This window comes from Antedon mediterranea, chromosome 6 (genome assembly GCF_964355755.1).
Source record: "Antedon mediterranea chromosome 6, ecAntMedi1.1, whole genome shotgun sequence".
NCBI lineage: Eukaryota > Metazoa > Echinodermata > Crinoidea > Comatulida > Antedonidae > Antedon > Antedon mediterranea.
The window spans coordinates 10,310,341-10,335,727 of NC_092675.1; the positions used below are offsets into that span (position 1 = coordinate 10,310,341).

Sequence of the window (25,387 nt, forward strand, 5' to 3'; positions counted from 1 at the left end):
GAAACTACACTACAGTGAAACTACACTGTTAACGTTATTACTGGAAACTACACTACAGTGATACTACACTGTTAACGTTATTACTGGAAACTACATTAAGCGTCACACCCTCATAAATTTTCAGGGGCGGGGGGACGGTTTTTTTTTTTTTTTTTACTTTTTATAGAGGTATATTTTTGCGCGGTGGACGTTTTGCCCCACTTTTTTTAGGACGAAACGTCAAACTTTTAAAATGCGAAACAGAACAAAATTGACTATGTATGAAATATTATTGCTTATGACAAAATTGAGTTTTGTATTGTTCATATCCAGACGTAATTAAAACATTAAATTTAATTGCCACCAAGCGAAATTGTAGGCCCTAGGCTAACTAATCCGTCCAAGCTGCTACCCCCACCTCACTCATCGGCCATCCGCCGTTTCTCGCTCGACTCATCTATCCAGGAAATTCCCTATCACGAGAAGCATGATTTGGTCTCAATAATACTAAATAGTGGGCTGATTTATAGTTTGAAAACAGCTTACGGCATTTCTTAAGTGAATTTTTATTCAACGTATTCATTCTTCTTTGATGAATCCTTTGCCAATTGCTGTGTAAATCAGTATTTAAAGTTGTGATGCAAAAAGTGTATGTAATTATTCCACAGATAAACCAGGCATAAGGAAACCCATCGCCCAACAGGACCGCGTGGTGTGCCGATCTCGAGCGCGAGATCATCGTAAACAAACTTGGTAGAGTCCATTATGTATGGGGTGTTTCCTATTTACGAACCTATAAAAAAACGCGCTTCGACCACTGTGTAGGCAAAATATTTATTTCGTTAAATCCCTAAATTGATAATCGCGTATTCTGTAATCACGTGACTGATGATGTAATCCTCAGCGACGTACTAAATGCACCTGATTTAATGTGTTGGGGAAAAAGCTTGCTGTTTACCACATTACATGATTCACGGTGCTATTCGCGTTTCCTTGACGTAAATCGGCGGCGTGTAAATGAAACAATTGTTTTCACCAAATTGCCGTTGTCGACATAGAGCGATCGGCGGCTAGCGTTGTCTAAGCTAAAAAGTACGTATTTTTCCAAAATTACACTAGCCTAACAAACATTTGCTAGTTTTGAAATTTTCAAATAGCACTTTATGAAGAATCTACTAGCAAAATCCTAGTTTGCTAGCGTGAATTTCGAGCCCTACTCTGGAGCTGGGCCGGGCCGCTGAACTTTCCGTTGTATATCGGTAAAAAAAAAATAAAAATAAAAAGAGAGGCGGCTGGATAATCAGGAGCGGGCGGTGACGCTTAACAAGTATGTTTTTTTATTTGGCCTTATTACTGGAAACTACACTACAGTGAAACTACACTGTTAACGTTATTACTGGAAACTACACTACAGTGAAACTACACTGTTAACGTTATTACTGGAAACTACACTACAGTGAAACTACACTGTTAACGTTATTACTGGAAACTACACTACAGTGAAACTACACTGTTAACGTTATTACTGGAAACTACACTACAGTGAAACTACACTGTTAACGTTATTACTGGAAACTACACTACAGTGAAACTACACTGTTAACGTTATTACTGGAAAATACACTACAGTGAAACTACACTGTTAACGTTATTACTGGAAACTACACTACAGTGAAACTACACTGTTAACGTTATTACTGGAAACTACACTACAGTGAAACTACACTGTTAACGTTATTACTGGAAACTACACTACAGTGAAACTACACTGTTAACGTTATTACTGGAAACTACACTACAGTGAAACTACACTGTTAACGTTATTACTGGAAACTACACTACAGTGAAACTACACTGTCAACGTTATTACTGGAAACTACACTACAGTGAAACTACACTGTTAACGTTATTACTGGAAACTACACTACAGTGATACTACACTGTCAACGTTATTACTGGAAACTACACTACAGTGAAACTACACTGTTAACGTTAATACTGGAAACTACACTACAGTGAAACTACACTGTTAACGTTATTACTGGAAACTACACTACAGTGAAACTACACTGTTAACGTTATTACTGGAAACTACACTACAGTGAAACTACACTGTTAACGTTATTACTGGAAACTACACTACAGTGATACTACACTGTTAACGTTATTACTGGAAACTACACTGTTAACGTTATTACTGGAAACTACACTACAGTGAAACTACACTGTCAACGTTATTACTGGAAACTACACTACAGTGATACTACACTGTTAACGTTATTACTGGAAACTACACTGTTAACGTTATTACTGGAAACTACACTACAGTGAAACTACACTGTTAACGTTATTACTGGAAACTACACTACAGTGAAACTACACTGTCAACGTTATTACTGGAAACTACACTACAGTGAAACTACACCGTCAACGTTATTACTGGAAACTACACTACAGTGAAACTACACTGTTAACGTTATTACTGGAAACTACACTACAGTGAAACTACACTGTTAACGTTATTACTGGAAACTACACTACAGTGAAACTACACTGTTAACGTTATTACTGGAAACTACACTACAGTGAAACTACACTGTTAACGTTATTACTGGAAACTACACTACAGTGAAACTACACTGTTAACGTTATTACTGGAAACTACACTACAGTGATACTACACTGTTAACGTTATTACTGGAAACTACACTACAGTGAAACTACACTGTTAACGTTATTACTGGAAACTACACTACAGTGAAACTACACTGTTAACGTTATTACTGGAAACTACACTACAGTGATACTACACTGTTAACGTTATTACTGGAAACTACACTACAGTGAAACTACACTGTTAACGTTATTACTGGAAACTACACTACAGTGAAACTACACTGTTAACGTTATTACTGGAAACTACACTACAGTGAAACTACACTGTTAACGTTATTACTGGAAACTACACTACAGTGAAACTACACTGTTAACGTTATTACTGGAAACTACACTACAGTGATACTACACTGTTAACGTTATTACTAGTGAACATGCTTTAACTTTTTAACGCACTTTTTAATTCACAAAAGGCCTTTGCTCTACCTCGGTCTATCGGAAATCACCAACATTTCCCCGCTTGTGTGTTGGACATGTGGGTAATTTCGTGCAAAGCGGATGCTATTTTAGCATGGTTTTGAATGAAACGCCTGATTAGATTATTCTTAATAGGTTTTCAGCCACGTTGTTGTTCACTATACCAGACATCGTCCATACTTTAGTATGGTTGCTATTGGAGTGCATATCATCGCAAGCTTCTTTGTGATTGACATAGAAGAATGTCTGAAAACTTTGCAAGGTCACATTTGTTCTCATCCAAACCGATGAATGAACCGACAGTTTCAATCACTGTTTTTATCAAAAGTGTATCAACCTCTTTCATGTAATTATCAAATACAACAACATGGCGAAATATCAATGTAACTTGCAAAAATACTTGCATAGTCACCATACTGTATGTTTGACAGCCATGTTTACTGAATCCTACTAGTACATGACCATCATGTCTGAACATTAGGTCATATGTTTCCGAGATTTTTCTAAAACTGTTTGTTTTTTGTTGCGGTACTATTAAATTAAACTTAGTTTTAGTATTATGTTTTTAGTATTTTGTAATAAAAATATTACGGCCACCCTGTAGAACATACAGTGCATTGAGAAAAAACCATGTGCTTGCTGCAAGACGTCATCACCCAAAGTTTTCTTCTTATTGTTTTGCACATACACATCGATGCCTGCTATTGTCTGGCTGGATGATTGTGTGTTGATTCCTGGTTAATTGTTATAACTTGGCACGGACATTTTGCAGTTTTGCACACAAAATAATTCAATTTGTGGAACTGTACTTTTATTCCACAAATAATATGATTTTATGTAAGCTGTAATTATTGGTGTATATGAGATATTGGATATTTGATATGAAGTACTGTAAACGTTTGGAGCGCTAATTTATGCACTCCTTTGATCGTCTTCTTCAACGCCTTGGTTTTACTTTTATTTTAAATCAAGGTCTCATTACTACTTATTACACCTAGGCTTACTATAATCTATAAATAGGATAGTTCGTATATGATTTGTATGCTGTCCAGTATGCGATATTTGTTATCATGAATAAAAAACGTATACGTACATATGATAAGCATATACGACTTTCACTCTTTGTGAAGCAAAAAAGTGGAAATAATGTAAACAGTGAAATTGTATACGATCCGTTTTCAACGTATATGGATCATATACTGCTTTTTTGCAAAGGGTGTATGAAATATTAGCCAGTCAATTTAATTAGCAATTATGACGAATCTAATCTAGCAAATTCTAGCCTTGACATACCTTTTTTTCTGCACATGTAACCTGCATATCCTCTTCCTTATCCTCAGTTTTTCTATTTCTATCTTCACATTCAGAATCAGCCATGACTATGTCTTTGTCACTACAATTTTCATTTAAAGTCACAGCACTGCATGATTGTGTATCAGTGCAACACTCATCACTGACAGTATGATCCTCATCTTGCAATGCTGGTTGACAGTGGTTGATTACAGATTGTAGTACAATATTTGAATCTGTTTGGGATATTGATTCATCCTCCTTAATCACAGTAGGATCCTTTATTTCATTGGTAGAATCCACATTACTGGAGGAGAATGATATAGACTGAAAAAACAATATTACATTCTTAGTGATATTTTGTATATATAACACCTAAATAAATTGCTGTCATGTGATTGGACGATTGTGGGTCACATGGCGTTCAATAGTACGCACTATTGCAGGGTTGGACATTAACGCCATTAACGCATTATCGCCCAGTCGCCCATGGCGACCTTTATTCACCTAGAGCAACTAACAATTCTGTAATGGTCTCTCCGTTTGGCTACAAATCAAAACCTCTATAAATCTGTACTTTTTACTATGACCAAGATAGGCCAGGCCTGCCCTAGTTCAAGTCGATTTAAACTCTTCATAAGTCAAGAGAGTAATGATTCCCAGCTTCGTCCTTCATGGAGATGAAGCACAACAAGTCACCAAAATGGGGATTCCCCTGCCTGCTGCTTTCATCAAGCACGAATTTACTTCATTACCTTATAGTGTATCCAGTATGGTATCAGAGTAACGCCTCCTTTACAGCAAGGCATGCATAATAACCAACCAAATTACTATTTTTTTTTATTGAACGAAGCAATTTTGAATTTGATAAATAAAAATAGTTTATAAAATATTTAATAGTAGGTCTAAATAAATGTTTATCATTTAGAGAGTCCATTTTGCTTCAATTCTGCCTCTGTTTTTCAAGTAAATTTTTTATTCAGGAACCAGTTAGATAACTTCTTGAATCCGAATCCTCCGCAAAACATGTGATGCATGCCCTGCCTGCTGTCTAGAGCTGCTCTTCTGGCCCTCCCGTGATGTGTGTGTGACCAACACATCCGGTTGTTTGATAATCAAATATAACCATTTCTTGATTATTTTTAAATCATTATTCGCAAATTATTATCAACATTGCTTGTTTTAAATTGTATAAATTTATGAAAAGGCCTACAGTACTGGTCAGAGGACTTTCGAGATTCTCGCTCGTGTTTTTCTGCTGTGTTTGTGGAGCGTTTCTAGAGTGTTTATCGAGGGATCGAGAGATTGAATGCTGACCTCGGCCAGCGAAGCGTGAACATTTTACAACAACAATTGAAATCAATCATATGTACATAATATGAGCCCTTTTTATCTTTAGATTACTGACTTTGTTTATCTTCAACAAATAATACAAAGTATATTAATTAACATAATAAAAAAACAATAAAATATGTTTAAAATTCACATGTTAAAATTCATATCTTCAAATTCCGAGTCAACAACATGCGCATCTACGATCTTTGTTATGTTGGTGGTCATCAACCCTAGATTTACGAAACTTTAGGCGATATGACGTCACGCAGCAAGCAAATGGTTTTCTCATCAGCTTTCGCTGCAAATTTTACAAAATTGTTTCTGTTGACTTTTTCCAGGGCATACAAAAACGATCATTTTGATGCAGTTTATTTATTTTGTTTCAACGTTTATTCTGTTCATTAGATATACATAATAATTATATCGGTGATGATTACATACAGTACATATGCTATGCTACGGTAATTCATTGAAAATAAATGTAATTTCTTAACACATTTTTCTTTCTTCAAGCACAACGTTCAAACCAACTCAGAGAGCCTTGCTGTGTGAATCGCGGCACCACTGCTGACAGACCATGTGTTTACTGACTGAACAGCAAACAACGCACTTTGGCCGGCCGGCTGTTTGCCACGATTACCGTTCTTCTGTGTATCATAATGCAACTCAAAGCATGAATTTGTTTTATAATAAATAATTTTGTATTGAATGTGCTTTTATCAACTAAAATGAGATGTGAAAAATATGAATACCAAAGCCGAATAAAAAAATTTCAAAATAATATATTTTTAAAAAACCACATGATCGTATGAGGTCAATCACATGGTTCAATTAACAGTGGAAGAGTACAGTGTAGTAAATGGGGTAATATTTTTGTGGAAAAAACAACATCCTTAAGTATCGTTTTGCCCGATTTATTTCAAAAATCGTATGACCCCAGTTGGTGAGAATAACGACAACAACAGCACCTCATCCCCCAAACCTCATAAAAAAAAATTTTTTTTAAGTTCTAGAAATATTGCATTAAATATTTTATTAATAATGTTCATTAGGAACATTGAAACATGAAATTTATTTTTCTGTTTTTTCGCCTTAAATATTACCATTACAAATTTGGAGTTTGAATTTGTACACTGCAATGTCCCATTGGCGCCTGCTGCTGGAAATACTGAAAAACGGTATTGGAAAAAAAATTGGGGCCACTAGATTTCGATAAGGGCAACAAACATTTATTTGTTGGGTAGCCCTGCTGGCTCTTGAGGTTTAGTGCTTTTGTGAAGCAACAGAGTGGAAATAACAGCGAAATTCTATATGATCCGTTTTTGGATCATATACAGTACAGATAAAAACTACTGCAACATTTGCCACGCGTAGGTAACGTAGTCTACGCGTGGCGGGTGCGTGGCGGTTGCGTGGCGTAGCATTCGTAGTGCGTAGGCTACGCGTAGCATTCGTAGCCTACGTTGTGATCAACTGTGTGTGGGAATTCCCCAAACTCAACTGTGTACAAGTACATCGTCGACGGCTAAGCAGGCTACGAAAGGTTCGAATAAATAGAAATGATACGATTGTTTCGCCAATACAATAATATCATCATCATTATTAAACATACTTGAAATTCAAATTTTTCTAAAGAAAATAGCAATTAAAATTGCTCAAAGCCTAGGCTAGACGCAAAAAGTCTAGGCTACTGCTGACTGCTGTACATTCACCATCGCCAGCCAGGCAGTAGTGTACAAAATGAATTGATGACGGGCCGTTATTATGACTACCTTCCATAGCAATAGTATTAGTAGTAGGCCTAAAATTGCAAGTTAATTTTTTATAAGTAATTAATACAGTACTCAGTATGTTTCATTTAAACAAAAAATATCCAGGTTTGAAACTGTCGTAACTGTACATCAAACTCCATTATTAGCTATTGTAACAACCTGCGGCAGAGGATCGGTGGAGGGTCAAGTTACAGGTCGTTTTATAGAACATCGTCATCAGCAGAGAGGAGGAGGATCGGAGGACACATAACACATGGTATAATACCTCCATGCATAACATGTGCTTGCCTGATCTTGTTGTTTTGGTTTTTTTTAGTCATGCGCGATAATAAATTAGATAGTATTTAAATAAATGTTATTTTAGTTATAAATAAAAATAAATTTTAGGGTTAGGAAATATGCAAGACTTTATTTAATAAAAGTTGAACTTCACTAAATTGAAGGTTAAAATCAAAACATAAAAGTACAGTTCAGAGAGTGTATCCATCCGCGGATCATAAAAACGTGGATATAAACACACTGGGCGAATGAATTACAAATGGAGTGATCCGTCTCGATTTCCGTTGGAACAAAAATAATATCGTATTTGTATTCTACTATTTTGACATTTACAGTATTTAAACAATTCATATTATCCCATAGTACTAAATAAGCGTAATATTTCATTTAAACGCAATTTTAAAACGAAACATCGTTCATTATATAGCCTAGTATTAGTAAACAAACATAGTTCAGACAGTAGAGTTGTACTGCGCGATACACACACGTGGGTAAACAGCAGCTTCACGGCGAAAACTGTCGTATAAAGAAAATATCCTTCTGTCACCTAGCTAGGCTATACACATTATTTCACATTTTCACGCCATGTACATCGTATTTAACGCTTGTACACAGTATGGATTATCATACAGTACTACTACTAAGTAGGCCTATAAGTAAGGCGTACCACATATTTTAAAATTAAACTGTCGGTAGGTACGCCGGTAACCCTACCTTTTTAGCAAGCTAGCTAGGCCTAGCCGGAGGCCATTTCACACAAACAGACGACGACCGCCGTCCGTCCGTACGATGGCCGATCGGTGATAGATGTACTACACTTCTTCTTCTTTCATAAAAATAAATGTTCCATTTTAACACAACCAACACACAATAATTAATACTAATATTAATACATTTATTATTACTTCACAGTAATTAACTCGCATTTTAAATTTGATGAAAACTAGTATTCAAATTCGTTAACTAATTCCGTGTGGTGCATGCAGCGCAGTACACAATAATCTGAACATTGGGATTTCCCCTCCTAGCTCTCGCTTCGTAGGCTACGCGTAGACTAAGCGTAGCATGTTAGCTTGCGTAGATTACGCCACGCGAAACCTACGAAGTGGCCACGCGTACGAAACGTAGTCTACGCGTCCAAATGTTGCAGTATTTATTATCTGTACTGTACGCTTTTTTGCAAAGGGTGTATGAAACATTAGCCAATCAATTTAATTAGCAATTATGACAAATCTAATCTAGCAAATTTCTAGTTTGCTGGGATGAATTCTAGCCTTGACATACCTTGTTTTCTGCACATGTAACCTGCATATCCTCTTCCTTATCCTCAGTTTTTCTATTTCTATCTTCACATTCAGAATCAGCCATGGCTATGTCTTTGTCAATACAATTTTCATTTAAAGTCACAGCACAGCATGATTGTGTATTAGTGCAACACTCATCACTGACAGTATGATCCCCATCTTGCAATACTGGTTGACAGTGGTTGATTACAGATTGTAGTACAATATTTGAATCTGTTTGGGATATTGATTCATCCTCCTTAATCCCAGTAGGATCCTTTATTCCATTGCTAGAATCCACATTACTGGAGGAGAATGATATAGACTGAAAAAAACAATATTACATATATTACATTCTTAGTGATATTTTGTATTATATAACACCTAAATAAATTCCTGTCATTTGATTGGACGATTGTGGGTCACATGGCGTGCAATAGTACGCACTATTAAACGATCGTTTAATAGTACTTTTTGAAACATTTTTGTGTACGAAAAAAAAAACGTCTCGCGGATGAAAAAAAATCTAGTACACAAATTATCCTATGATATGGCTCTGTACGGTGAAATACAACAGCGCCACCTGTCGTCTGGTCTCAGTTTCATTTGTAAACACCACCGCGAGATATGCAACAGCAGCAGATATTTGTGTATGATTTGGACATTATGTACTAATTTCATTCAAAAAGGCATTTAAATTAGCTTTAGTTCGTTTTTAGGATTTTGATTAATTAATGGGGACATCCCTACAAGACGTGGAATTGTTGGAAAAACCATAATTAGCTTTAGATAAGTTCCAATTGTCTGTCGAAGTTTTGCCTTTCAGCCAAGCTAGTACTAGGTCTAGCCTAGGCCATGCTAGTATCTATTAGGCTAGGCCTAGCCAAGGCGTTTTAGCCTTGCTTGGCCTAGGATTGTTTGGTCGTTTGTTGACATAATTAACACAAAAGTAGGTGTGTTTACGAAATCCATATAAATATAACATTTAATATAAAATTATTAAAAACCAAATGTTACTGTTTTTAATCAATGTGAATGAAATGTAGTAGGCTAGGGCTACCTTTTATTGATTCAAATAACTTGAATTTATTTAGATGTTATATACAAATAACAAATAATGAATGTTTTGTATTCGTGTAATGGTACAAATAATGGCACTTGGTGAATGATGAAAGGTTATATTTCAACTCGGCTCATCGCCTCGTTGAAATATAACCTTTCATCATTCACCTCGTGCCATTATTTGTACCATTACACTCATAAACATTCATTATTTGTATATTATATAACACCTAAATAAATTGCTGTCATTTGGTTGGACGATTGTGGGTCACATGGCGTTCAATAGTACGCACTATTGCAGGGTTAGACATAACAATCGCCCGGTCGACCTTTATTCACCTAGGGCGACTAACAATTTTGTAATGGTTGCCTCGTTTGGCGACCTACAAATCAAAACCTCTATAAATCTGTACTTTTTATTATGCCCAAGATAGGCTAAATAGACCACCCCCTGCCCTAGTTCAAGTCGATTTAAACTCTTCCCAAGTCAAGAGAGTAATGATTCACAGCTGCTTCCTTCATGGAGATGAAGCACAACAAGTCACCAAAATGGGGATTCCCCTGCCTGCTGCTTTCATCAAGCACGAATTTACTTCATTACCTCATAGTGTATCCAGTATGGTATCAGGGTAACGCCTCCTTTACAGTAAGGCATGCATAATAACCAACCAAATTACTTTTTTTTATTGAACGAAGCAATTTTGAATTTGATAAATAAAATAGTTTATAAAATATTTAATAGTAGGTCTAAATACATGTTTATCATTTAGAGAGTCCATTGTGCTTCAATTCTGTCTCTGTTTTTCAAGTAAATTTTTTATTCGAGAACCAGTTTGGTAACTTCTTGAATCCTCCTCCTCAAAACATGTGATGCATGCCCTGCCTGTTGTCTAGAGCTGCTCTTCTGGCCATCCTGTGATGTGTGTGTGACCAACACATCTGGTTGTTTGATAATCGAAAATAAACAATTCTTGATTATTTTTAAATCAATATTCGCAAATTATTATCAACATTGCTTGTTTTAAATTGTATAAATTTGTGAAAAGGCCTACAGTACTGGTCAGAGGACTTTCGACATTCCCGCTCGTGTTTTTCTGCTGTGTTTTTGGAGCGTTTCTAGAGTGTTTATCGAGGGATCGAGCGATCGAATGGTGACCTTGTTGTTTTACAACAACAATTGAAATCAATCATACGTACATAATATGAGCCCTTTTTATCTTTAGATTACTGACTTTGTTTATCTTCAACAAATAATACAAAGTATATTAATTAACAATAACATTTATAAAAAAACAATAAAATATATGTTTAAAATTCACATGGTAAAATTCATATCTTCAAATTCCGAGTCAACAACATGCGCATCTACGATCCTTGTTATGTTGGTGGTCATCAACCCTAGATTTACGAAACTTTGGGCGATATGACGTCACGCAACAAGCAAATGGTTTTCTCATCAGTTCTTTCTGCGAATTTGACAAATTGTTTCTGTTGACTTTTTCCAGGGCATACAAAAACGATCATCTTGATGCAGTTTATTTATTTTGTTTCAACGTTTATTTATACTGTTCATTAGATTACATAATAATTATATCGGTGATGATTACATACAGTACATACAGTACTGACTACAAATCATGTACCATAACCCGCGTTTGTCGCACGTGTAAAATATGTGTAATTGCCGCGTGCCTGTATTTGCCGTGTGGACCATGATGTCATCACTTTGTAGCTTTTTACTGGTAAAATATGGAACTCCCGGTACGACGCCCGCGACAACACACACGTGGGTATCAGTTGTTTTGTTTCTATTGTTTAGGCCTACCATCATATTTATGTAATCTGAACCCGCCCGTTAACTGTATGTAACAAAGTTTATTTTTTCTCTATTGTTTAGGCAAACAATAAATAAGAAAGTTTATAGAATTCATGTAAATTGTTTTTCATCGGGGTTTTGTTTAGAGTTCACGTCGTATTATTTTATATAATGTGAGGCCTACAGTGAGAAGTTTACAACAGGGAGGCTAGAATAGAGAGCTACTGTACCTAAGCCCCCCACAAAAAAAACATATTTAGCAATCTTTAATAGGTCAATAAATAGCCTAATAATAGTAAAATTATAAAATGATGTTTCCTTGTATTTTCGTAACCGTAAGCCAAATATTTAAATTAAAATAAAGAGCTAGTGTTTTAGGCCAAGTACAGTATTGGCTCAAATAACTGTGACTGTGAATGGCTTTTCCGCCGCTCGGTGTAGAAAGTCAAATTATTACGTTCTTCTAACACGTTTATTAAATGTCTTTTAGTATATTTCTATCTAACATGTCTGCATTGTATACTTGCTTTATAAATTCTCTGCTTATGAAACAACTTAATAAGTTGCTAAATTGACGTTTAAAGCAGATATTTGTCTGGCATCAGCACATGTTTATAATGAAAACAAAACAAGGTTCCAAAAATGGTACAGTCCAAAATGAGGTGTGCAATTAAATAATATCAACGTAAACATATGCGCACGGTATCAGGGCTGTAATTATAAGAGAACTGATTTCCCCTGGATGGGAAATGGTAAAAACTTGTATTTATTCGACCTTGCTTCTCTCGTTAGTTACCGCGCTAAATACATGCATGTCAATACTGGCGTTGTAATAAATGTTTTCCTCCCCGACGGGGAATGGTAAAACCTTTATGTTATTATTTGGCTTAGCAACTGTGTGTACTCAATGGATGAACTCTACAACGTGGTGCGTACAGAAGTACGTCATTCGGCCACCAGCGACGATCGTGTTTTGAAAGATATTGTTGGGTCTTTTCTACCTTGTTTTTTTTAATGAGTTTTCTCAAATACTTAATAAATATGACTTTAAAATATATACAGTATAAACAAACCCTGAAAGTAAACTAGGCCTAGAATAGTAGTACTGTACTCCCGGTAGTAGGCCTAGTATTTTCAATCACAGACATAATTGCATCATGATTCATGGAGGTTTTTACCTCCATGATTGCACTATGATAAATAAATCAATTTTTTATTTCAAATAGGCCTATATTTTGTTATATAAAATGCTGTTATCCTGTACTGTAATTCCAGTTATTGTCTGTTTGATGATAATAATATATATGAACAAAACATCAACAAATTATAAATACAGTTCGCTGCAGTTGAATTACTCAATGCAGTAATGCACGAGTGAATATGGACAGTATTGTTAGTACCTAATTACACGCGAGTCATGCGTTTTCACACCCGTGTAAAATGTGTGGGCTTGGTATATGATATGTAGTCAGTACTGTATGCTATGCTACGGTAATTCAATGAAAATAAATGTAATTTCTTAACACATTTTTCTTTCTGCACAACGTTCAAACCAACTCAGAGAGCCTTGCTGTGTGAATCGCGGCACCACTGCTGACAGACCATGTGTTTACTGACTGAACAGCAAACAACGCACTGTGGCCGGCCGGCTGTTTGCCACGGTTACTGTTCTTCTGTGCATCATAATGCAACTCAAAGCATGAATTTGTTTTATAATAAATAATTTTGTATTGAATGTGCTTTTATCAACTAAAATGAGATGTGAAAAATATGAATACCAAAGCCAAATAAAAAAATTTCAAAATAATATATTTTTAAAAAACCACATGATCGTATGAGGTCAATAACATGGTTCAATTAACAGTGGAAGAGTACAGTGTAGTAAATGGGGTAATATTTTTGTGGAAAAAACAACATTTTTTTTAAGTTCTAGAAATATTGCATTAAATATTTTATTAATAATATTTTATTAATAATATACATTAGGAACATTGAAACGTGAAATGTTTTTCTGTTTTTTCGCCTTAAATATTACCATTACAAATTTGGAGTTTGAATTTGTACACTGCAATGTCCCATTGGCGCCTGCTGCTGCAAATACTGAAAAACGGTATTGGAAAAAAAATTGGGGCCACTAGATTTTGATAAGGCAACAAACATTTATTTGTTGGGTAGCCCTGCTGGCTCTTGAGGTTTAGTGCTTTTGTGAAGCAACAGAGTGGAAATAACAGCGAAATTGTATATGATCCGTTTTTGGATCATATACTGCTTTTTTGCAAAGGGTGTATGAAACATTAGCCAATCAATTTAATTAGCAATTATGACAAATCTAATCTAGCAAATTTCTAGTTTGCTGGGATGAATTCTAGCCTTGACATACCTTGTTTTCTGCACATGTAACCTGCATATTCTCTTCCTTATCCTCAGTTTTTCTATTTTTATCTTCACATTCAGAATCAGCCATGGCTATGTCTTTTTCACTACAATTTTCATTTAAAGTCACAGCACTGTATGATTGTGTATCAGTGCAACACTCATAACTAACAGTATTATCCCCATCTTGCAATACTGGTTGACAGTGGTTGATTACAGATTGTAGTACAATATTTAAATCTGTTTGGAATTTTGATTCATCCTCCTTAATCACAGTAGGATCTTTTATTTCATTGGTAGAATCTACATTACTGGAGGAGAATGATATAGACTGAAAAAAAACCAATATTACATTCTTAGTGATATTTTGTATTATAGAACACCTAAATAAATTGTCATTTGATTGGACAATTGTGGGTCATATGGCGTTCAATAGTACGCACTATTGTTGGGTTAATCATTTAACAATCGCCCGGTCGCCCATGGTGACCTTTATTCACCTAGGGTGACTAACAATTTTGTAATGGTTGCCTCGTTAGGCGACCTACAAATCAAAACCTCCATAAATCTGTACTTTTTATTATGACCAAGATAGGCTAAATAGACCACCCCCAGCCCTAGTTCAAGTCGATTTAAACTCTTCCCAAGTCAAGAGAGTAATGATTCACAGCTTCTTCCTTCATGGAGATGAAGCACAACAAGTCACCAAAATGGGGATTTCCCTGCCTGCTGCTTTTATCAAGCATCAATGTAGTCAAAGGTAAATAAAAAATTTTGAATAACTTTCATAAATTTTGTAAAATTTGCATAATCCATAATAAGTCAAAACACATTTGAAAATAAAATGTCCTTGTCATTATTTTTCTTTTTTAATTATTTTAGTTTAGTTATGGTTATGCTTTTTTGGTCCCGTAGGAGCAAAATAAACTTAGGGGTCAATGGGTCAAGAGAATAGACCAAATACTATAGCCTACCTACAGTAGGCTAGCATAGCTAGGCCTAGACCTTATGTAGCCAGGCTAAGTTAGGCCTAGTTGGCCACTGAAATTCGAGGCTAGTCAGACCATGCAAAATAAAAACATGTTGGCCTGATTTCTTCCAAAAATCGTATGACCCCAGTTGGTGTGAATATCGCTGTCATATTATGTTTCTACATTCCTATAGTTAGATAAAGAATGTTTTAGACCAGGTCTGCTAAATTTATAAGCCAATCATATGGTACTCCTCTGAAGCCCCTCATTTGCATGTTGAGTATATAAAGGAAATGTTATAGATATTGAGAGAAGAGATAATAATATCATAGTAGAAAGACATATGAGTATAGAGAAGAAAGGTCTAGACTGGTAGAAAGTTGTATTGTATTAATAGTATTAAATATGGAGTTACAAGAAAAAATAAAAATACAAGAAATAAAAGTTGATATAGTAGAATATACTTTTGTATGTGGAATCGCTTTTAGTCTGTGTACGGTCTTGTGGATGTGTACGGTCTCGTGGATTAATACGCCAGAGAAAGCATACGCTCGGAACCGACTCGAATAAATTCACTAAAATCGCCAACAACAAATTTTTGTTTTTAAGTTCTAGAAATATTGCATTAAATTTTGTATTAATAATATTTATTAGGAATGTTAGAACATGAAATATTTTTGTTTTTTCGCCTTAAATATTACCATATCAATATATCAATTTAATTAGCAATTATGACAAATCTAATCTAGCAAATTGCTAGTTTGCTGGGATGAATTCTAGTCCTGACATACCTTGTTTTCTGCACATGTAACCTGCATATCCTCTTCCTTATCCTCAGTTTTTCTATTTCTATCTTCACATTTAGAATCAGCCATGGCTATGTCTTTTCCACTACAATTTTCATTTAAAGTCACAGCACTGCAAGATTGTGTATCAGTGCAAGATTGTGTATCAGTGCAACATTCATCACTGACAGTATGATCCCCATCTTGCAATACTGGTTGACAGTGGTTGATTACAGATTGTAGTACAATATTTGAATCTGTTTGGGATTTTGATTCATCCTCCTTAATCACAGTAGGATCTTTTATTTCATTGCTAGAATCCACATTACTGGAGGAAAATGATATAGACTGAAAAAACAATATTACATTCTTAGTGATATTTTGTATATAACACCTAAATAAATTCCTGTCATTTGATTGGACGATTGTGGGTCACATGACGTTCAAGAGTACGCACTATTCAACGGTTGTTCAATAGTACTAATTCGCCTCGTTGATAACATTTCATCATTCACTTCATGCCACCTAACTCAACTAAAAGTTGTTTTTCAGTAAGGCCGCACTCAAAACGAAAACATATACTAAAAAATGGATACAGAAAAATGTAAAGTAGAACAGACCTAATTACTTTTAAAGCAAAATAATAAAACAATTAAAATGAAATCAATAATGCACTTCAATTAAAGTCCCATTCCCTAGATTTTTTTAATCTAATTTAAGGTCACAAACTACATTTAATGTAAAGAATAAATACTATATGGTCCTATTGCAAAAGATTGTTTGTCTTTAAACAGTTACACATGTGAAAAATAAGTTGATTCTATATGTCAAATAATTAAGTTGAATTTACAAAGATTATTTGCTAGAATAAAAGGTAACCATTTTACCAACCAGCAAAATTTAGCCAGCAAATGGCTAGTTTGCTGGGATGAATTCTAGCCCTGACATACCTTGATTTCTGCACATGTAACCTGCATATCCTCTTCCTTATCCTCAGTTTTTCTATTTCTATCTTCACATTCAGAATCAGCCATGGCTATGTCTTTTCCACTACAATTTTCATTTAAAGTCACAGCACTGCAAGATTGTGTATCAGTGCAACATTCATCACTGACAGTATGATCCCCATCTTGCAATACTGGTTGACAGTGGTTGATTACAGATTGTAGTACAATATTTGAATCTGTTTGGGATTTTGATTCATCCTCCTTAATCACAGTAGGATCCATTATACTGATATCATGTTAATTTACCTTAAAAGATAACAAGTATACAGTAGAATCCTCCCTTTTAGACACACCTATTAAGGGGACACCCCTATTAAGGGCCTATCACAGCACACCTGGACACTCCTATTCAGGGGACACCCCTATTAAGGGCCTATCACAGCACACCTGGACACTCCTATTCAGGGGACACCCCTATTAAGGGCCTATCACAGCACACCTGTTCTGGCAAATGAAATCAAATGTCAATGTTTCATTTTCATGTGGCTACGCACAAATAGATTGACGTATTTATAGCCGAATGGAACGTCGTAAAAACGAAACTTTGACTTTTGATTTGATGGACAGGAACCATGCCAGGACAGATGTGAAAGACCAATTTTAAGGGCCATTTTTTCTGGTCCTAAAGCTGAAAATGTCCTGCCAGGCCATTTAGAGAACTGACTAATACTGACCATCTTAAAATTGTTTATGTTTCAGAAGCAACACCAATAATGTTTATCAAGAACTTTTTTTTCTTATTATTTTAATAATTTTTTAGTTATATTATATAATACATTTCATTTTTCCTCTTCTTTCGTCTTCTTCAAGCACATATTCTCTCCCTTCCATTATTCTACATGTATGTGTAAAATATAGTGAAGAAACAAATTTACTGCCCGCTGGTATAATTAAGTAAAATACTGCCAAAACATGTTTGTTAATTCTCACACTTAGCCTAGAGTGACAACTATTCCATCAAATCAATCATTTTTAGGAATCAATCGTGTGTGCTTTTATCTTGTTGTTTTTTTCGTTTTATGGTTTTTATTTTCAGTGAGCATCAAAATCAATGTTTTTTTGTTCTGATTCTAATTGTGCATAGTTCCCCCTGTTATACCACAGCATTAAGTTTTTATATTTTGAAATAAAGTTATTATTATTATAAATCTATGTCGATTCTAAAAAAGTGATTGGCAAATTATACACAAACTTGAAGTATTTACATTCTTTCTGTCAAATTCTGGGTGTAATGTTATAAATTATACAGTGCAACAACAAAAGCACATACCCACTGCAGGCAAATAACACAGCAATCAATTTTGTAGACTTTCCCCTCGAGATTTCTCACTGAAAATATAAGTAAAAACATCAATGAAATTGGAATGTTTTAAAGTGTATATAAAAAAAATTATAACTCCCACACATAATGACATATTCAACTAATAATCTTATTGTGTTTACATGGAGTTTGTTGTTTTGAAGTCTGAACACCGGTAATTATTCTCATTAACATGGCTGTTTCTAAAAGCTCTGCACTTTGAAAATTAATCCAACTATAAAATGATTGGTTACTAGTTGTATACAAAATACTAAAAGACATTCACCCTCATAAACAAGAAGTACATCCTCATTAAACAATTTGTTTTTGCTTTAAGAAGTCGTAAGGAAACATTTTTAGTAAACATGTGCATCTTGCACATCAATTCATTAAGCATCATTAAAGAATATGTAGCTCAGTTAAGCTGGGCTAATCACAGTATTCTACAAATTAAAGTCTCTTAGTAGCAATTTATAGGCCGTTAAAATGATTCTTCAAATAATTAATTAGCTTTTTGACTTGCAGTTGAACTTGGACAGACCTGATGGTTTAATTTCAAATAAAAACAGATTTTAAAATTTTCAAAATCAGGAAAGTAATGTTTTTTTATATTATTTTATTTTATATTGTGAATGACGTTTGATATTTAAATTTATGAAAAAAATCAATCAAGCCTAGATGTCAACAAGTGATAAATGGCCAGTGAGGTACTATAAAGAGACATTCGAGTGTGAATAAGTTGTATTCTATTACAGTACAAACAAAAACTTTACTATGGACTGTTTTGATCATAATTCAATGATTATCTGAGGGTGAATTATTATATCAACCTAGATTGACAGTCAAATGGGAGTCATTATAAATACCGGCCTATATGTTGACAGCCAAAATAAAGTTTTGATTTGACAGTGAATTATTATAATACCGGCCTAGGTTGACAACAATTCAATTCATTTATTTTCCGGAAGACGGATTGTAGAAAAGTGACGAAGTCACTTATGTGAGTACTCTCCTTCTGGTGCAGACAAAAACAACAAGTTAACAGCAAATGACAAGAAAAAGTCATTATTTATTTTGAAAGACTTTACAGATTACTGTCTACATGCATCTCAATAATACTGTATTATCAGCAAATGTTTTCATAGACTGTCTTCTCCCAGATGTGCCTTGGGGTTTGTAATTTGAGCTTGACCCTGCCAAGTTTACAAAATTCCAAAACTGTCAGCCTCTAGAACTATAGCTTCCGTTTGATATAGCTTCTGAATGAGTATCTTCTGGGAATATAGCTGGCTAAATGTTATTATTAAAATACAGTTCAGGTAAATAATTTTTCTTACAATCCAATTTGTAACTTTATTTTTTATTTTATTTTATTCAATTTCCAGGTAACATACAAAAATCATAAACAAGGTACGGCATCATTCAACAAAACAGAACAAAAGTACTATCAGCACCTGCGGGTAACCAAAAGTGGATCAGTTCAAAAGAACTGCACTGTCGAGTGGCTTTCCCAACTAATAGTACGAACAACGCAATAGACATAAAAACACAGTGATAGTCTAGATGAATTCGATATCAGTAATACATTTTTTCAAATCCCTTCTAAACCCCCCAAAGTTAAACAGGACTTTGTTACGAACTTCATGCGGGATACATTCCCATATTCGAGGGAAATTAACAAACAGGGAGTATTTAAATGCATTAGTTCTAGCATACATGTGTTTAAAGGTGAGGGACTCTGGATACCGAGAATTAATTGTAAGGTATTCAAATATATCAAAATCAATTAAATTATGCAAACACTTAACTACAAAAATTATACTATGAAATTTCATTCTTTGAACCATATCTGGTAAATTTAGAATCTTAAGCCTGTCAGTGAAATCGCCTTCAACACACAATTTAGTAACCCGTCTTAATGACTTGTTAATAGCTATATTATGTTGTTTTTGATGTGGATCCCACACAGGAGCACCATATTCAATAACAGGTCGACATAGTGCATTAAAAAGTCGTAGTAAAATTTCGGTGTCATTGAAACCTACAAACCGTTTGATAAACCCAAGCATTCTCATAGATTTCATCGATACATCATTAACGTGAGCAGACCATGTTAAATCACGTGAGAAGTTAATACCAAGATACTATCACTCTTAATGTGCATGTGCAAGCAAACCTGTTCATTTAAGCTATAAAATGTTTGGCTGTTAAAGTTACAATACTTAACCTTAGTTTTACTTTTAACTGCACATGCCATTATCAAAATTGACAAAGTACACACTACACTATTGTAGAAATAATATAATGAAAAGACCAGAAGGCAAATTAGCACTCAAAACCATATCAATGTCAGTCAATGCAATATAAAATGTTGTAGGTTTGAAGAAAATCAAAGTCAATGTTATTTATTAATGGTTCAGATTAATGACTCAAATAGTGAACTTATGTGAACCTATCATGGCGCTGTCCTGAATGTACACTAATGTTAATTTTGTATAGTGTGTATTATGTTCTTATATATTTATTCGTTCTTTTTAAATAGTGTACAAAAAACAAATTTTCGATATGTTTTATTGGACCTAATAAATAAATGCTGTGAGAACAGCGCATATTATTATTATCATGGATCACTACAAGATTAAAATCATCCCAATATCTACAGTATTTTAAGTACAAGAAAACTGATTAAGCATGATAAAGTAACCCTTCTCTGTACATAAATGTTCGCCTGTGATAAGATATAAAATTGTCTCCATTAATGCAAATTAATAGGAGTATAAGTATACCTGTAGGAGCAACAAAATATTTGAACGTTTTCTCATGAGTCATATATGAAAACATATTTTAATTGCATATTTGACGGTGAATTATTGATGTGCAAAGCATACAATTGATTGATCTTGGAACGAAACATCCCATAACTACATCTTATTAATAACAATGTTTTAAATTCATAATGCATGCTTTGAAGACTAAATAAAATAATAAAGTGTTATATTTGTTAATATACTGAAAATATTAAGATATTACAAGATACAAGAAACTTTATTTGTCTTCGTAAAAACAAAGAAATGTTGGTGGTCGGCAAATCCGATTACAAGATGCATAAACAGACTAAAAATGACAAAAAATGTATCACAGTAAACATTAAAATCTTTAAAAACGTATAGTTACATATTACATTCTAGAGACACCAGTGTTAAAAATATGAAAAGAGTTTGGCACAAAAGAATTTCTATTAAACATCGCACAAGTTTAATGTGGAACGTCAGCCATTTTGAAATACAATATGGTGGCTGAAAGAGTGGTCGAAAAAAATGGCACATAACAGAAGACATAATAATCCTTACTATTTTACGTGGTGGACAAAGTCTAATAATTGACCTATAAGTATTAACCCTTTCATTGCGGTGCATTATTCCCACCTCTGTGCGTAATATATATTTAAGAAAAACATATTGTTGCTCCTATATAATACTTATGCATTAATGGAGACAATTTTGACACAATTAACCTCATCTGTATATCAAGTGACTTTAGTTTAACCAAATGTCGTAAGATTTTATATTAAACGGCTCTGAAAAAAACCACCACCACCTCCTCTATTTTTTAACTTTGATGTTGGCATGTAATTGTAAGCTATATATCGGTGTTTTGTCTACAATTTTATATTTAAATTAATAGAACATATTTTATTGATACTGTTACCAAAATGTTGATATAAGTATTATGTTATGGCTAAAGATACGGTACCATATCCATACTTCTAAATCTAAAGGTACAGTCATTATAGAGGGTGCTATGTAAAGATAGATGTTAATATAATAGGTTATGGCAATGGTTTTCAGCAAGCCAGCTGTGTGGCTTAGTGGGCTTGTGATGAGGCTATGGCTTAAGGGGTTGCAGGTTCGATTCTCTACTTGATGTTTTTTTCGCGCCGCGGCTCTAGCCCGCTACGTCCCTTTAGGACATAGTCTCTAGGAAGGCGTTTCATCGCGGTAGCTATAGTTCTAAGGCTGACAGAAATGCGACTTTGGAAACTCGACTATAATTTATTATTTCCAGCTGCTAAGCCCAAAAAATGCCTGGGAAAGAGTCTATGAGGTCTCACGGTTGAACGATTTTGGATTCTCGCCTTTTGATTGGTTTGCAGTTTATCACCGCCTATTTTTGGAGATCATCTAAAAGTATGATGCTTTTTGATTGGAGTTTCCGTGACAACCTGAGGTGATTGACAATTAGATTGGTTTCCGAAGTGAAATAATGCAAGGGCAAAGCAACGATGTCTAGAACAAGTGTAGCTCGTCAACAATAACAAACAACGAATTGAAACGAACAGAATTGGTGAACTTTCAAAAATCGTCTTCGTTTTTTCGGTAGGTTGATGCAATATTTTAAATCAAAGACACAAATAATATGAAAATATAATGTACCTATTGTTGAAATGAACAGAAAAAGAAAATAGTAGGCACATGTGTTTCGATTCTCAATCAAGCCATATAGGCCTAGTCCATTTAGTTCCATTGTCTCTGGCTGAGGCTAACTTCGGACTGCCTGCAGAAGACTGTCAGTGGAATTTTGGCTTAACGGAGGTTAAATCTTATATATTTAATTTTAACCAACATTGATTATAATTATGATTAATATATTTGCTATTCATAACGTTCCGAATTAATAATATTAATAAATACACTGTAGGTACTTTATTATTTTTAAGTGTTTTAAAACATATTAGTTTGAAATGCTCAACATCCCTATTATGGTAAATGAAATCGTCCGTACCATGAAAGTTAAATACATTATGGACAGGTCCACTTATTTTCAAGGGATATTCTGTGGTTATAAATGAATTTATTTTAATTATTTAAATTATTATTTATCAACAGGTATTTAATCTCTACAGTCATGAAAGAAAATATGAAAAAAATATCAGAATCAAATTCTTCAATGAACACATGATGTAATTTCGACAGTTTGAAAAAGAAAATTCATCGTGCAAATAATTTTTACGATTCAACATATTTTTATTTATTACATATTTCTATGGTTACAAAAACATATTTTTAATAAACATTTTGATTGAAAATTGTGTATTTATATTATACAATTAACTGGTGAAAAAATGGGCATGATGTGATTTATAATTTAATAACTATGTTAGATTTTGTGTATTTTTGCGATTAATCAACACATTTTTATTTTGTTGCACGTTTCCATGGTAACAAAAACATATTTTCCATAAATTATTAAAAATTGTGTATTTATAGTATACAATTAACTAGTGAAAAATGGGCATGTAATTCATAATTAAAGAACTATCTTTGATGTGTATGTATCTCATTAAGAAGCTTTATCATACAGATTCCTCTCTTATCGTTCCAAATTAATTAATCAGTATTACTATTATAATAAATATCTTTTCACGAAATCCACATAAATAAATACACAAAAAAGTTGATTGATAATAAGTCAATTTAATTATTTATTTTTTACAAAATACAAAGGGCATTATTAGATTAATGAAGATTGTTCTTACAACTGACCAGTCAAAAAGTTACACAGCGTTTTTTGTAAGAAATATTTCTTGTTTAGTTTTTAATTTAAGAGAGATTATTTAGAGGGTTAAGTTTTTAATATTTAGGGACAAGTTTTAATATTTAGGAAAAATTTTTATATTTAGGTACGAGTTTTAGGAATGCAATTTTACCGTACCTTTAGCAAACGAAAGCGCCCTCTATACTAATACCTACCTTTTAGTTTTTAGAAGTATGGATACGATACCATATCTTAAGCCGACTTGCCTTAGTGCCGACTTGATGTCGGGCTGACTTGACTTTGGCCAAGAATATTATTAGATTTATTTGTACTTTCGTTTATTTCAATCGCAAGGCGATCAACAGAAGATGCAAATTTTGTTTATACATCGTTTGCGAGGCTAACAAAAATTATTATTTTTGGCATATGTTGAGGCCCTACAAGGTAGGTAGGCCTTTTATTTAGCTAGGCCTAGATTTTAAAAACAAATAAAGTAGGACTTTATAGATAATATATGCCTTGCTAGGCCTAGCTGAGCTGGGTTAGGCCGCTGGAAATACATTACATGGTTCTTTTCAGCACTTATCAACAAATTGGTGAGGGATTTTTGTCAACGTTCATCTTTCATCACAGTATTTTAATTAAGTGAAATAAACCTTGAATGCAATAATGCCGTAGTAGGCAGAGAGGTAGCTAGGCACGACGATCGATCGCGAAATGTACGAGAGCAGCAGACCAAAAAAAACGCGGTAGACCTCGTTCTGATGCAAGGTATGGATATCGCGTGTGGATATGACAAACACACGCTCACCGCCTGGACTAGAATACTTGGTTCCAAAATGAGGCTCAAAATACGGATTGATGGCGGTACGCGACGATTAATATACACACTTTATGTTGCGAAATCGTGCGATCACATACACAATGGTTTGAGCGTTCACGATCGACAGGAGGCGAGTCGGATTTTCATAAAAGTCTAACAAAATTTGTAATTTTCCCATATTTTCCCCTGTTTTTTCTTAACAAATACACAAAGATGAACTTTTTGGGTGCGGGGCCTAAAATCGCGAGCGGGCGCAGACGAGGGTGATTCCTGACGAGAACCATTATGTAATGTATTTCCAGCGGCCTTAGTTTTTGGTTTATTATTTCATTAGTGTAGTCATTATTACCTTTTTAGGCCTAGCTAGTAGTACTAGTAGACCTATCTTAGGCCTATCTCATTATGATAATAAAAAAAAAACCAAAACAATTAACAAACATCATCGATTTTGTTTAAAATGCGTATTTGACAATATTAAAATTGGGCCGAAACGTCTCTCTTTTTTTTTTTCTTTTTTTTAATGTCATTTCAACACATACATAATACAAAATACGAAACGTCTCACCTGGGACTCCCGGCCGAATCGTCCCGATACAAGTACTTTTCACCAAACAGAAATAACTTACCTGGCTAGGCCGCCTAGCCCGAGTAGGTAGGGCCTAGGCCTAGGCTAGGCCTCTAGTC

The 25,387-nt window shown here is 34.3% G+C and overlaps 1 protein-coding gene across 1 annotated transcript in view; it reads right to left on the reverse strand.

Annotated features, from left to right (window-relative positions):
• The window catches only part of LOC140050931 (uncharacterized), a 69,786-nt gene extending 51,410 nt beyond the window's left edge, over window positions 1-18,376 (reverse strand). Inside the window, exons 1-6 of the mRNA XM_072095934.1 lie at window positions 18,316-18,376; window positions 16,989-17,291; window positions 16,045-16,386; window positions 14,290-14,613; window positions 9,033-9,356; window positions 4,366-4,689 (exon numbers count right to left, since the gene is read on the reverse strand). Of these exons, the coding sequence (XP_071952035.1) occupies window positions 4,366-4,689; window positions 9,033-9,356; window positions 14,290-14,613; window positions 16,045-16,386; window positions 16,989-17,267 (1,593 nt within the window). The 5' untranslated portion in view covers window positions 17,268-17,291; window positions 18,316-18,376. The remainder of the gene's footprint in view (window positions 1-4,365; window positions 4,690-9,032; window positions 9,357-14,289; window positions 14,614-16,044; window positions 16,387-16,988; window positions 17,292-18,315) is intronic.
• Between the last annotated feature and the right edge of the window lie 7,011 nt (window positions 18,377-25,387).